Genomic DNA, 13,903 nt, shown 5'->3' with positions numbered 1-13,903 from the left:
ACACCTGCACCGCCCAGAGCGACAGCCAATGGGGGCGCCTCCGCAAACATGGCCCCTTGTGCTCTCACAATATTCGTGAGACTGTCCCCTACATACACTTAGCCAGGTACACCTCCCCGCCCTCCCACGTGCGCCCCGTGTGACCCTGCCGGTAACCCCCAGCCTGGGAAAGCCTGGTTGCTGGGCTCCCGCCGCTCCCCGGCCAGACTCCGTCCCGCTCGCTGGCTCGGGCCTGGGACGCCCGCCTCCCCGACCCTGTCGGGTTCCAGGCAAAACCCGGAGCGCCGGCCACTCAGAGGCTCCCGGGAGGCGGCGCGGCGCGGCGGACTGAGCATGCGCAGTGGGCAGGGCCGGCTCCCGGCGCAAGAAGGAAGCGTCCGCGGTGCTCCCGGCGGCTGTGCTGGGGTATGCGGTACCGGCTAGCGTGGCTGCTGCACTCCGCGCGGCCCAGCACCTTCCGCTCCGTCCTCGGCGCCCGCCTGCTGTCGCCGGAGCGCCTCTGTGGGTAAGCGGAGCGGAGCGCCTGGGCCCTCGGGGCCCGCGGGTCACGGTGGTTTGGAGCTCGGGTTGCAAAGTGGTGATTCAGCACTTAAAGCCGCCGCCGCCACCCCTCACGCCGCCAGTCCCGCCGGCCTGGGGCCCGGACGCCCGCGCAGAGGCCGCCCCGGGGCCCGGAAGGGCAGCCAGCCGGGCGGGAGCGCGGGGCCTTGCCGGGAGAGGAGGGCGCCCCTCGGGCCGGTGAGGGCGGACGGGGACTGTGACCCGGAGTCACGGGGCGTGTGTCACAAGTGCGGGGGGCGCGGGCGCGGACGGAGTGACCCCGGCCGGCTCCCGGGAGCCTTGCCGTGCCACTCTCCTGGGAGTCTGCTCGTGAGGGGCCGGGAACCTCAGTCCGACTGCCCCTGGTCATGGGGTAAAGGAATCCGAGTCTAGGGAGACCGCTTCTCACCCTCCTCTCAGCCCTGCTTTTTTCCATGGGGACGGAGTTTCCACTACTGTATGGAAATGCCTGCGTTGGGAACCGTAAAAGTTTGCCTGCCTGCGCCTGAGTGAGTAGACGAGTGTTGGGTTTCCTGTCCGGGGGGATTCGGGAGCCGAAGGATACCTTGGGATCCATCAAAGCAGCTCCCTTGTTTTACACCTGAGATAACCGAGGCCCAGAGATATTGTGTGATTTCCCAATCGCAGGGCTTGTGGCAAAAACCAGGATGGGGACGCGGGTTTTTTTTTTTTTTTTTTTTTTGCCATCCGGTGGCGTGCTCACTCCACTTTGCCGCTCAGTGTATACTAGAAATACATAGCCTCGTAGCGAACGCTGAATGCCCTTAGAGGAATTGGCAAAGATGCGCAGTATGGTCTTGCCTTACTTAGATGTATCATTTGAACCCTTCCTCTGGTTTTAATAATATCTAGGACCTAAAAAGTGCAGGGCACTGTGATAGACCCTCTGTGTAAGTATGTGGTCTGCCTTCCAAGGAACTTTGACTTCGTTTGAGCCGATTAAGATGCCAAGAGAGTATAGCCAGCTAAAAAGGATGTGTTTGACTAGGGTCAGAAGATGGGCAGTCTGGTCAGTGCGTGCTTTGGGAGCACAATTTAGGGCAGAGATAGAGGAGGGGGGTCTGGGCTGGCCTTTGAAGGAAAAGCAGAAAGTGGTGGGAGGGTGAGCAGTGGTGTTTACGTAATCCAGCCTAGGCATGCAGGGTTTGGGGTCGGGGACGGACAGTGAGCAGATTAGTCTAGTTGGAGCCTTAGAGAATTTCAGTGTGGGAAGTAGGAGGAAACCAATTGTGTATTATAAAAGTAGGATAATGCTAGCCTGGGCTTTGAATGTTAGTTGGGCTTTTCCAGTGCATAGTATTGGGAGCTGTTAAGAGTTTTTGAGGTGGGGAGTGCTCTAATGAAACTGGTAATTTAGGAAATTAGTTTGGTGCTATGCACAGGTTATAAGGGAGTGGAGAGACCTGAAGCAGAGAAATTGGTTGGGACTTAGTCTTTCCTGACTGAGCTAGGGTGGTAGTAATAATGGTGCTAAAAAGGCCAAGTGCAAATGAAAAAATCTGTGGAACTTGTTTTCCCTCTTTCCCACTCTATGCAAAATCCACTACAACATGGATAAAGATCCCTGAGTTTAGATAAAGAAGTGGGAGTGGTGAGTATAGGCAGGGTACCTTTGTGGGCCTCCTTCAGGTCAAAATTTTTTTTGTACTTAATTTGTTGCTAATAGGCTGTGCTTAGCTCCATATTGTCTCCAGTGTACAGCATTTGGGATTTTATTTTTTATTTACTTTTTGTTAAAGATTTTATTTTTAATTAATCTCTACACCCATTGTGGGGCTCAAACTCACAGCCTTGATATCAAGAGTCAAATGCTCTACCAACTGAGCCAGCCAGCTGTCCCAGAATTTGGGATTTAAAGAAAGCACCAGTTTTATACAACAAAGAGGTTTGTATGTTCTACCTACAATCCAGTTTTCTCTGTGCTTTTCTCCCATTGCTCTTCACTTTCAGAGCATGGGTTGTTGAACTGCCAGAGCTTCAAGATAAGGTTGTTCTTGAAGAAGGAAATTCAGGAGATTGAAAGATAATGAATGAGTTTAACCATCTAGAAAGCTCTACATTAAAAATTAGTGGTTGAGGCTATTAAGGAAAATACAGGTCCAGTCAAAGGGATCAGGGTATAGTTATAGGAAGGAAAGCTACCATCTAAATCTACCCCATATTCAAATCTTAAGGAAGGTAATTCTGTGCAAAGTAGGGAGATATATATATTTTTTTTTTTAGATTTTATTTATTTATCAGAGAGAGCAAGAGCGAGCAGGGGGAGCTGCAGCAGGAAAAGCAGACTTCCCACTGAGTAGGGAGCCTGATGTGGGACTTGATCCCAGGACCCGGGGATCATGACCTGAGCCTCAGGCAGACGCTTAACCGACTGAGCCACCCAGGTGCCCCAAAGTAGGGAGATATAGTAACAGAGAAGGTTACAGGGCTATTTACAGGGAGAGTTGGGATTTAACCCGTGTCCGTCTAGAGCCAGAGCCTGAGCTCTTAACTGGAATACTGCCTTTGCCAGTGTTGAGGCATTCATCCCTGTTCTAACTTTTTGAGAAAAAGATGGTCTTAAAGCATTTGTATAAGATTTATTCATTTAAAAAGCCGAGTCATTTTCCTCTTTTTAGCCATATTGGATAAGTTGGGGCTGTGTGTAATTATCTGAACTGCTGGGGGAACCTAGAAGTAATAGCCCAGTCCCTGGCAACTACTTGGAACACCTGTGCATCTGGCCTCTCACTTTGCAGGCAGCTCTACTTTGCGTTTCTCTGTTCTCTGGGTGTAGGTAACAGTGGTATGCCAAATGGACTAACTATTAAGATCTAGGCTTTTAAATTACTTTTTTTTTTTAATGGTGTAAGCACTATGTATGTATGTATATATGTATGTATGTATGCATGTATGTATGTAAGCAAGCTCTACACCCACCGTAGGACTTGACTACTGACCCTGAGATCAAGAGAGACATGCTCTACTACTGACTGAGCCAGCCATGTGCCCAAGCTTTTAAATTACTTTTAACCAGAAAAATATCTTTTAATGGTCTAAAAGGAGAGGATGCCCTTGAGTATCTTTAATTAGCATTAGCCCAAACCCTACACAGTAAAAAATTACATTCTTTCTGCCTTTAAGGTTAGGGTTGGGGATAATCCTACCAGGGAGTAGTGTGGGGAGCAGAATTTCAATATATATTTTCATAAGAATTGATTTCCTTTCTGTTTTTCTATTGGTATTTAGATCTCCTAAAGAGGTACCCAGATAATCAGCCTACCTTCAGCCAGGGTGACAGGGCTAACACACTTTCACAGGGGTAGATCCTCTAGGTATGCTGGGTAGAGGCTTGGGTAGGGCATTCCTACTTGTTTTTTCTTGAGTCCGCTCTCACTCTTCTCTCTTCCTTTAGCCATCATTTGAATATCTGTTTTGTAGTGATCACTCACTGCAGTGTGCTCAACACTGTGAGGGATGCAAAGAGTCAGTGATAAATTCGTCCTCAAGAAGCTTTCAGTCAAATAGTAATTCCACTCCTTTACTTAAGATCTTTTACTGAACAGCTCCACTTTTGCATTGTTGCCTCTTTCCATTTATTTTGAAAAGCAGCTCAATATTTTTATTATAGTACTCTCTTCCCTTTTTTTTTTTTTTTATGATCTTATTTATTTGAGAGAGCATGAGAATGAGAGAGACAGAGCATGAGGTGGGGAGGGTGAGGGAGAAGCAGACTCCCCGCGGAGCAGGGAGCCCAATGTGGGACTCGATCCTGGGATTCCAGGATCATGACCTGAGCTGAAGGCAGTAGCCCAACCAACTGAGCCACCCAGGCGCCGTATAATACTCTTTCTTTTAAAAGTGGGACTTAGAAATTGTTGTAGCATTAAAAGCTATAAAAGCTTTTATTCCCCTCAAAGAACTGTATAGTTTCTCTTTGCCTATTAAAAATGTGTAACTGGGGGTGCCTGGGTGGCTCAGTCGGTTAAGCAGTTGCTTTCGGCTCAGGTCATGATCCTGGAGTCCCGGGATCAAGCCCCACATCTGGCTCCCTGCTCAGTGGGGAGTCTGCTTCTCCCTCTGACCCTCCCCCCCTTGTGCTCTCTCTCTCTCTCTCTCTCTCACTCTCAAATAAATGAATAAAATCTTAAAAAAAAAAGTGTAACTGTTTAAAAAAAAAAAAAAGGTGGGACCCACAGGCTGCTCTCTGAGGGGAAGGTATCACATTCTGCCTGACATATTTATTGCATGAATTAATGAATGGTCTCTTTTCAAAACCATTTTTCTGTTGACTTCCCTAGTTTTGCAAATATTGGTATTAATCATTTTCTCGGTTTAGCTTCAGAATTGGAGTAATCTTTGCATCTCTTTTTCTGTCACTGTCTGTTCTGAAGACCAAACTCTTGATTGAGTCTTTCATCCTAAAGTTTCTTGGAGTAAAACTTAATCTTCCATTATTCTCCTACTTTAGGCTATGATTATCTTCCCTGACATCTCACATCTACAAGTTCTGTATATATATATTTTAACTCCAGTATAATTAACATATAATGTTATATTAGTTTCAAGTGTACGATATAGTGATTTAACAATTCTATACATTACTCAGTGCTCATTGTTAATAAATGTACTCTTAATCCCTTTCACCTATTTCACCCATTCTCCTCCCTCTTCCCCTCTGGCAACCACCAGTTCTCTATATTTGAGAGTCTGGTTTTGTTTTTTTGTTTTTTGTTTTTTTTCAAGATTTTACTCATTTGAGATACAGAGAGAGAGCATGAGCAGGGGGAGAGGAAGAGGGAGAAGAAGAAGCAGGCTCCCCACTAAGCCAGGAGCCCGACGTGGGGCTCGATCTCAGGACCCTTGGATCATGACCTGAGCCGAAGGCAGATGCTTAACCATCTAAACCACCCAGGCGCCCCTAAGGGTCTTTTTCTTCGTTTTTCTTAAATTCCACATATGAGTGAAATCATATGCTATTTGTCTTTCTCTGACTTATTTCACTTAGCATTATACTCTCTAGATCCATCTATTATTGCTTATGGCAAGATTTCATTCTTTTTTATGGCTGAGTAATAGTCCATTGTATGTATATACGTGTGTGTATCTTCTTTATCCATTCATCTATGGATGGACACTTGGGTTGCTTCCATATCTTGGCTATTGGAAACAATGCTGCAGTAAACATAGTGGTACGTATATCTCTGTAACTGATTTTTCCAGACTCCTGTCTCCCTACTACTTGATCTTTATCATCTGATTAATTCTAATATACCACTTTCCTCATGCCATTGTCTTGCTTAGAAACCATCAATGGTTCTGCACTATTTAAAGATCAGGTCCTGGGCACCTGGCTGGCTCAGTTGGTTAAGCGACTGCTTTTGGCTCAGGTCATGATCCTGGAGTCCCAGGATCGAGTCCCGCATCGGGCTCCCTGCTCAGCAGGGAGTCTGCTTCTCCCTCTGACCCTCCCCCCTCTCATGCTCTCTCTATCTCATTCTCTCTCTCAAATAAATAAAATCTTTAAGAAAAAATAAAGATCAAGTCCAAATTTCTTGACCCAGCATTTAAGCATCTCATAAGCTGGCCCTAGCCTAACTTTTCAACCTAACTTTCCTCTTCTCTAGTCAGACCCACCAATTTCCTGTCTCATGTACACAAGCTGTTCATTCCCAACTCTCAAATGCCCTCTGTCTTTTCTTTTATATGACTAAATCTGTCATTCTTTTTTAGACCTTATTTAGGTCACACAGTTGTGTTTCCTTTTTCTAAGCTTAAAGATTTATTCGAGATTTTGAAACATCCATTGACATTTAACCATATACTACTTCATATTTTTTTTTACTCTTAATATCATACATGGCAGAGTATATAGGATAAAAAATAAACAGTTTAGGAAATAGAACATTTCCCTTTTTTTATTTTTTATTTTTAAGTAGGGGGCTTGAACTCACAACCCTGAGATTAAGACCTGAGCTGGGGTCAAGATTCAGACACTTATCCAACTGAGCCAGCCAGGTGCCCCAGATATAGAACATTTCCAGTAACTTTGAAGCTCTCTGTGTTTACCTCCCCAGTTGCAACCTTCTCCCTCTTCTGGAGAGGTGGTGTTATCCTGTATTTGGATAATAATTCCCTTGATTTTCTTTATACTTTATCAATCTGAATATATTCTTTTTTTTCTGTCATGAAGATAGAAGTATGTTTATTTTTAAATTTTTAATTTAAATTCAATTTAACATATACTATATATATATGTTTTTTAAGATTTTATTTATTTGACAGAGACACAGCGAGAGAGGGAACACAAGCAGGGGGAGTGGGAGAGGGAGAAGCACGCTTCCCGCGGAGCAGGGAGCCGGATGCGGCGCTCGATCCCAGGACCCTGGGATCATGACCTGAGCCGAAGGCAGACGCTTTAACGACTGAGCCACCCAGGCGCCCTAATATATGCTATATTATTAGTATCAGGGGTAGAATTTAGTGATTCATCAGTTGCATATAATACCCAGTGCTCATTACATCAAGTGCACTCCTTAATGCCCATCACCCAGTTACCCCATCCCCCCACCCACCTCCCCTCTAGTAACCCTCAGTTTGTTTCCTAGAGTTAAGAGTCTCTTATGGTTTGCCTCCCTCTCTGTTTTCATCTTATTTTTCCTTCCCTTCCCCTATGTTCATCTGTTTTGTTTCTTAAATTGCACATACGAGTGAACTTATATGGTATTTGTCTTTCTCTGACTTATTTTGCTTAGCATAATACCCTCTAGTTCTATCCATGTCATTGCAAATGGCAAGATTTCATTCTTTTTGATGGCTGAGTAATATTCCATTGTATATATATGCCATATCTTCTTTATCTATTCTGTCGATGGACTTCTGGGCTCTTTCCATATTTTGGCTATTTTGGACATTGCTGCTATAAACATTGGGGTGCACGTGCTCCTTGGAATCAGTACGTTTGTATCCTTTGGATGAATACCTAGTAGTGCAATTGTTAGATTGTAGGGTAGTTCTATTTTTAGCTTTTTGAGGAACCTCCATACTGTTTTCCACAGTGGCTGCACCAGTTTGCATTCCCACCAACAGTGCGAGAAGGTTCCCCTTTTTCCACATCCTCGCCAACATCTGTTGTTTCCTGAATTGTTCATTTTAGCCATTCTGACTGGTGTGAGGTGGTATCTCATTGTGGTTTTGATTTGTATTTCCCTGATGCCAAGTAATGTTGAGCATTTTTTCACGTATCTGTTGGCCATTTGTATGTTGTCTTTGGAGATATGTCTGCTCATGTCTTCTGCCCATTTCTTGACTGGATATTTTGTTTTTGGGGTATTGAGTTTGATAAGTTCTTTATAGATTCTAGATACTGGCCCTTTATCTGATAAGTCATTGCAAATATCTTCTCCCATTCCATAGGTTGCCTTTTAGTTTTGTTGACTGTTTCCTTTGCTGTGCAGAAGCTTTTTACCCTGATGAAGTCCCAGTAATTTCCCTTTGCCTTTGATGTGTCTAGCAAGAAGTTGCTGCATCCAAGGTCAAAGAGGTTGCTGCCTGTGTTCTCTAGGATTTTGATGATTTCCTGTCTCACATTTAGGTCTTTCATCCATTTTTTTTTTTTTTTTTACTATTATAAAAGTTTATTTAACAAAAAAGTTCAATATGAAAATGCACACGACCTGATTTTGATATTGGAGATAAAGGTTAGGTTTATTCCTAGGTATCTTATGGTTTTTGGTGCAATTGTAAATGAGATTAATTCCTTGATTTCTCTGTCTTCTGCTTCAGTGTTAGTGTATAGACATGAAACTGACTTCTGTGCATTGATTTTATATCAATAAAGATGAATGTGTGGACATGTCCCCTCCACATGTGGAAGCAGTTGATTTCTTTTGATGAACACACCCATTGTTTATACTCGCTCCAAGGCTTCTAACATGATGATACCATTTCCTCGTATTACCACCATTCCAATATTGTTCTGTTGCCCACTAGTTGCCATCTCCACACATTCATCTATCACAAGATTCATAAACGGATCGAACCCCCGCAGTATTCCTTGGACATGTCTGCCACCATTTAATTTCAATGACAATTTCTTGTCCATAAATTTTTTCAACTCAGGAGGGTGAGCTTTGCTCATGGTGTCTACTCGGCGAGCTCAAAGATGCCTCCAAATGGAATTCGTGGCGTCCCTCACGCTCCCCCCTCTTTCATCCATTTTGAATTTATTTTTGTGTATGGTGTAAGAAAGTGGTCCAGTTTCATTCTTCATGTGGCTGTCCAGTTTTCCCAACACCATTTATTGAAGACACTTTTTTCCTTTGGATATTCTTTCCTGCTTTGTCAAAGATTAGTTGACCATAGAATTGAGGGTCCATTTCTGGTTTTCTCTTCTGTTCCATTGATCTTTGTGTCTGTTTTTGTGCCAGTACCATACTGTCTTTTTTTTTTTTTTTAATTTTATTGTTATGTTAGTCACCATACAATACATCATTGGTTTTTGATGTGGTGATCCACGATCCATTGTTTTCATATAACACCCAGTGCTCCATACAGTACGTGCCCTCCTTAATACCCATCACCCGGCTAACCAATCCCCCCTCCCCCCTCCCCTCTAAAACCCTGTTTGTTTCTCAGACTCCATAGTCTCTCATGGTTCATCTCTCCCTCCAATTCCCCCTCCCCATATTCCCTTCCTTCTCCTAATGTCCTCCATGTTATTCTTTATGTTCCACAAATAAGTGAAACCATATGATAATTGACTTTCTCTGCTTGACTTATTTCACTTAGCATAATCTCCTCCAGTCCCATCCATGTTGATGTAAAAGTTGGGTATTCATCTTTTCTGATGGCTGAGTAATATTCCATTGTATATATGAACCACATCTTCTTTATCCATTCATCTGTTGAAGGGCATCTCGGCTCTTTCCACAGTTTGGCTATTGCGGACATTGCTGATATGAACATTGGGGTGCATATGGCCCTTCTTTTCACTACATCTGTGTCTTTGGCAGCACCCTACTGTCTTGATGATTACAGCTTTGTAATACAGCTTGAAGCCTGGAATCGTGATGCCTCCAGCTTTGTTTTTTGTTTCAACATTACTTTGGCTATTCGGGATCTTTTGTGGTTCCATACAAATTTTAGGATTATTTGTTCCAGTTCTGTGAAAAATGCTGATAGTATTTTGATAGGGATTGCATTGAATGTGTTGATTGCTTTGGGTAGCATAGACATTTTAACAATATTTGTTCTTCCAATCCACGAGCATGGAATGTTCTTCCATTTCTTTGTGTCTTCCTCCATTTCTTTCATAAGTGTTCTATAGTTTTCAGGGTACAGATCCTTTACCTCTTTGGTTAGGTTTATTCCTAGGTATCTTACGGTTTTTGGTGCAATTGTAAATGAGATTAATTCCTTGATTTCTCTTTCTTCTGCTTCAGTGTTAGTGTATAGACATGAAACTGACTTCTGTGCATTGATTTTATATCCTGAGACCTTGCTGAATTTCCTGTATCACTTCTAGCAATTTTTTTGGTGGAGTCTTTCAGGTTTTCTATGTAGAGTATCATATTGTTTGCAGATAGTGAAAGTTTGACTTCTTCTTTGCCGATTTGGATGCGTTTTATTTCTTTTTGTTGTCTGGTTGCCGAGGGTAGGACTTCCAGTACTCTGTTGAACAACAGTAGTGGGAGTGGACATCCTTGTCGTGTTCCTGACCTTGGGGGAAAAGCTCCGTTTTTCCTTGTTGAGGATGATATTTGCTGTGAGTCTTTCATATATGGCTTTTATATCGAGTTCTGTTCCCTCTATCCCTGCATGGTGGAGAGTTTTTATCAAGAAAGGATGCTGTATTTTGTCAAATGCGTTTTCTGCATCTGTTGAGAGGATCATATGGTTCTTGTCCTTTCTTTTGTTAATGTGGTGTATCACATTGATTTGCGGATGTTGAACTACCCCTGCAGCCCAGGAATAAATCCCACTTGGTTGTGGTGAATAATCCTTCAATGTACTGTTGGATCCTATTAGCTGGTATTTTGGTGAGAATTTTTGCATCCATGTTCATCAGGAATATTGGTGTGTAATTCTCCTTTTTAGGGGGTCTTTGTCTGGTTTTGGGATCAAGATAATGCTGGCTTCAGAGAATGAGCTTGGAAGTTTTCCTTCCATTTCTATTTTTTGGAACAGTTTCAGAAGAATAGGTATTAATTCTTCTTTAAATGTTTAGTAGAATTCCCCTGGGAAGCCATCAGGCCCTGGACTCTTGTTGGGAGATTTTTGATTACTGATTCAATTTCTTTGCTGGTTATGGGTCTGTTCAGGTTTTCCATTTCTTCCTGGTTCAGTTTTGGTCATTGATATGTTTCTAGGAATTTATCCATTTCTTCCAGATTGCCAAGTTTGTTGGCATATAATTGCTCATAATATTCTTGTAAAATTGTATTTCTTCGGTGTTGTGATGTCTCCTCTTTCATTCATGATTTTATTTATTTGGGTCCTTTCTCTTTTTGATAAGTCTGGCTAGGGGTTTATCAATCTTATTAATTCTTTCGAAGAACCAGTTCCTAGTTTCATTGATCTGTTTTACTCTTTTTATGATTTCTGTGTCGTTGATTTCTGCTCTAGTCTTTATTGTTTCTCTTCTCCTACTGGATTTAGGCTTTATTTGCTGTTCTTTTTCTAGCTCCTTTAGGTGTAAGGTTAGGTTGTGTGTTTGAGACTTTTCTTGTTTCTTGAGCAAGTGAATATATATATATATTTTTTCGGTCTCACATTTATTACTGAACCAACCTACTGGTGTAGAGGCATAGTAACAGAAAAGTTGTTTCCCTGATAAAACATGTCTATTGGCCAGGTAGGAGGAATGTTTACAAGAGTGATAGGATAGGAACACATAATCTTCATGCAGCTTAAATATGTGTGCCAATTAGGTGTGTCATATCATGATGTGTGATGCCTTATAGACCCAGCTTGGTTCCCCTCCAGTGCCTCCTCTTAGAGTTGTACCTGATTTTTTTTTTAAATTTTATTTATTTATTTGACAGAGAGAGACACAGCGAGAGAGGGAACACAAGTGGGGGGAGTGGGAGAGGGAGAAGCAGGCCTCTCATGGAGCAGGGAGCCCGATATGGGGCTCAATCCCAGGACCCTGGGATCATGACCTGAGCCAAAGGCAGACACTTAACGACTGAGCCACTCAGGCGCCCTGTACCTGATTTTATTACCAGTTTTCATCTGAATCCACTGGAGAATGGGAGGATTCTACTTTTGTTTCTTGGCCAGGAATTGCTTGATTCTGAAAGTCTTGGGAGAAGACATGGTGAGGAACAGTCATCCACACACACCAGGATGGCGGCGAAAAGGAGAAAAAGCGGAAGTGAATATATTCTTAAACAGTATACTTTTTAGTTTTTTCTGCTTTTGATCTTCGTAGAAAATTTTCTCCTCTAAGTTACCTTTTTTTCATTTAACCTTGTTTTGGGATTCACATAGATATATCCGTTCACTGCTGAATGGCGGTCTTATGTGAATATGCCACTGATTATTTTTCTATTCTTTTGTTGATGGAGATTTGGGTTGTTTCTTTTTTTTTTTTTCCTCCTATGATCCATGTTGTTGGCGTGCCCCAGTACCCAGTCTTTGGACATCTTCTCTCCCTACACTCAGTTAGGGTTCTCATTCAATCACATTGCTTTAAATATTATTTATATATGCTTTGTCCACTATGTAGCCATGAGGCACATGTACTTATTCAAATGTAAATTAATGAAAATTAACAATTCAGTTTTTCAGTCACCTTAGCTGCATTTCAAGTCACATGTGGCTCATGGCTGCCATATGAGGCAGAGCAATTACAGAGCTATTATCATCACTAATGTTTTGTGAAACCCACCTGATCTGTGTTCCAATAGTTCCCAAATGTATCCCTCCCCTGAATTTCAGATTTAGGTAATAAACTTCCTACTCACCATTTCCCTTGGATGACCTATATATCTTAAACTTACCATGTTCAAAACCTGCTTCTCCCGTGATTTTCTCCCTCATCTCAGTGAATAACATCTCTCTTCTTCCACTTGTTTAGGCTAAAAACTTGGAGTTATCCTTAACTCCTTTCTTGTTTTCATATCCCCCATCAGTCAGCATATACATCCAGATTCAGACCACTTCTGCCTGCCACCACCCTGGTTCTAATCACACTCTTTTACCCAGATACTGTAATAGCCTCTTAATCAGTTTCCTTTCTTCTGCCCTTGCCTCTCTCTGTATAGCTTGTTCTTGTCACCACAGGTAGCATGATCTTTTTGAAATCCAAGTCCTATATCTTCGCTAGTGAATGCTTAAAACCTTGTGGTTGATCCCCATTTTGCTCATAAAGACAAAATCCTTATAATAGCCAGGAAGGCCCCGTGGGAGCTGGCCTCTCATCACCTCTCTAATCTTGTTTCCAAAATAATCACTCTCACCCCATTCTAGTCACACTGGTCTATTTACTTGACTCAGTCTTAGATTATTTGCACTGCTTTCCCTCTACTCAGAATGCTCTTCTACCGTTGATATCAGGGAGGGCTTCACAGAGAGCATAGGGTTTGAGCAAACGTCTTTGAAAGAAATAAAAAATTTGGATGAACAGAGAAGGGGAAGAGAGGATATTTTAGAAGGAATAGTGTTAGCAAATCTCAGAAGTAGGAAAAATCGCCATATAATCAAGGGACAGTAGACTTTATCCTGTAGGAAGTAGAGAGTCTCTGATGCCTTTTGAGCAGTTCAGTCACATATGAAAACTGTTTCTTGTTGATAAATCTTGCTGTTTTTTGGAAGCACAGTTGAAATGCAGGCAGAGACAAAGGATAAAGAAGAAGTACATATAATAAGGAAAGGAGAGTGTCTGCAGAGGGTGTGTGTGAAAGAAGATTTCAGCAGCTTTGATTGAGTATGGGGGGAGATGGAGGAATCCCAGAGGCCTAAGGTCTTGGTCCTGAGTGACTTTCAGATTAGTGCTGAGATGAGCCTTGACTAGGGGGGCCACCAGGGTAGAGAAGGCTCTTGTTGGGAGATTTACCTCCAGGCAGTGGGAAGAAGTCCAGTTAGGTGAGATGTTGGTCCTGGCTGGTGGGGGGCTGGTGTTCTAAAGACATGCCAAGAGAACAGGTTGGTCAGGTGCAGGGGTGGGGCAGTCTCGTAGGCACTGTTAACCGTCTCATAGCTAGCCTTTAACCATCAGGAAGATGGGTGACTCAGGGTCCCTCAGGGTAGTGGACAAGATTGAGCAGTCCTTAAATACCCAGAACCAAAATGGTGATCCAGCTTGCAGATTGTAGTTAAGGAAAGAGTTCAGTGTAAAGATCACAACCTGGTTGATGAT

The 13,903-nt window shown here is 42.8% G+C and overlaps 2 protein-coding genes across 3 annotated transcripts in view; one reads left to right on the top strand and one right to left on the bottom strand.

Annotated features, from left to right (window-relative positions):
- Nucleotides 1–333: 333 nt before the first annotated feature.
- IDE (insulin degrading enzyme) overlaps nt 334–13,903 on the top strand; it is a 115,478-nt gene continuing 101,908 nt past the window's right edge. For both annotated transcript variants that reach the window (XM_032432345.1, XM_032432344.1), the window contains exon 1: nt 334–505. In XM_032432345.1, coding sequence (XP_032288236.1) covers nt 408–505 — 98 coding nt within the window. In that variant the 5' untranslated portion in view covers nt 334–407. The remainder of the gene's footprint in view (nt 506–13,903) is intronic.
- Nucleotides 8,209–8,785, bottom strand: LOC116649497 (small nuclear ribonucleoprotein G-like). Its single transcript, XM_032432347.1, has one exon. The coding sequence runs from the start codon at nt 8,678–8,680 to the stop codon at nt 8,450–8,452; it is 231 nt and encodes a 76-aa protein (XP_032288238.1). The 5' UTR covers nt 8,681–8,785; the 3' UTR covers nt 8,209–8,449.

The sequence above is a fragment of the Phoca vitulina genome, unplaced genomic scaffold (assembly GCF_004348235.1).
Source record: "Phoca vitulina isolate PV1807 unplaced genomic scaffold, GSC_HSeal_1.0 scaffold48, whole genome shotgun sequence".
Classification (NCBI taxonomy): Eukaryota; Metazoa; Chordata; class Mammalia; order Carnivora; family Phocidae; genus Phoca; species Phoca vitulina.
Note: the sequence above shows the minus strand (reverse complement) of the source record. Positions and strands in the feature narration are given on the sequence as shown.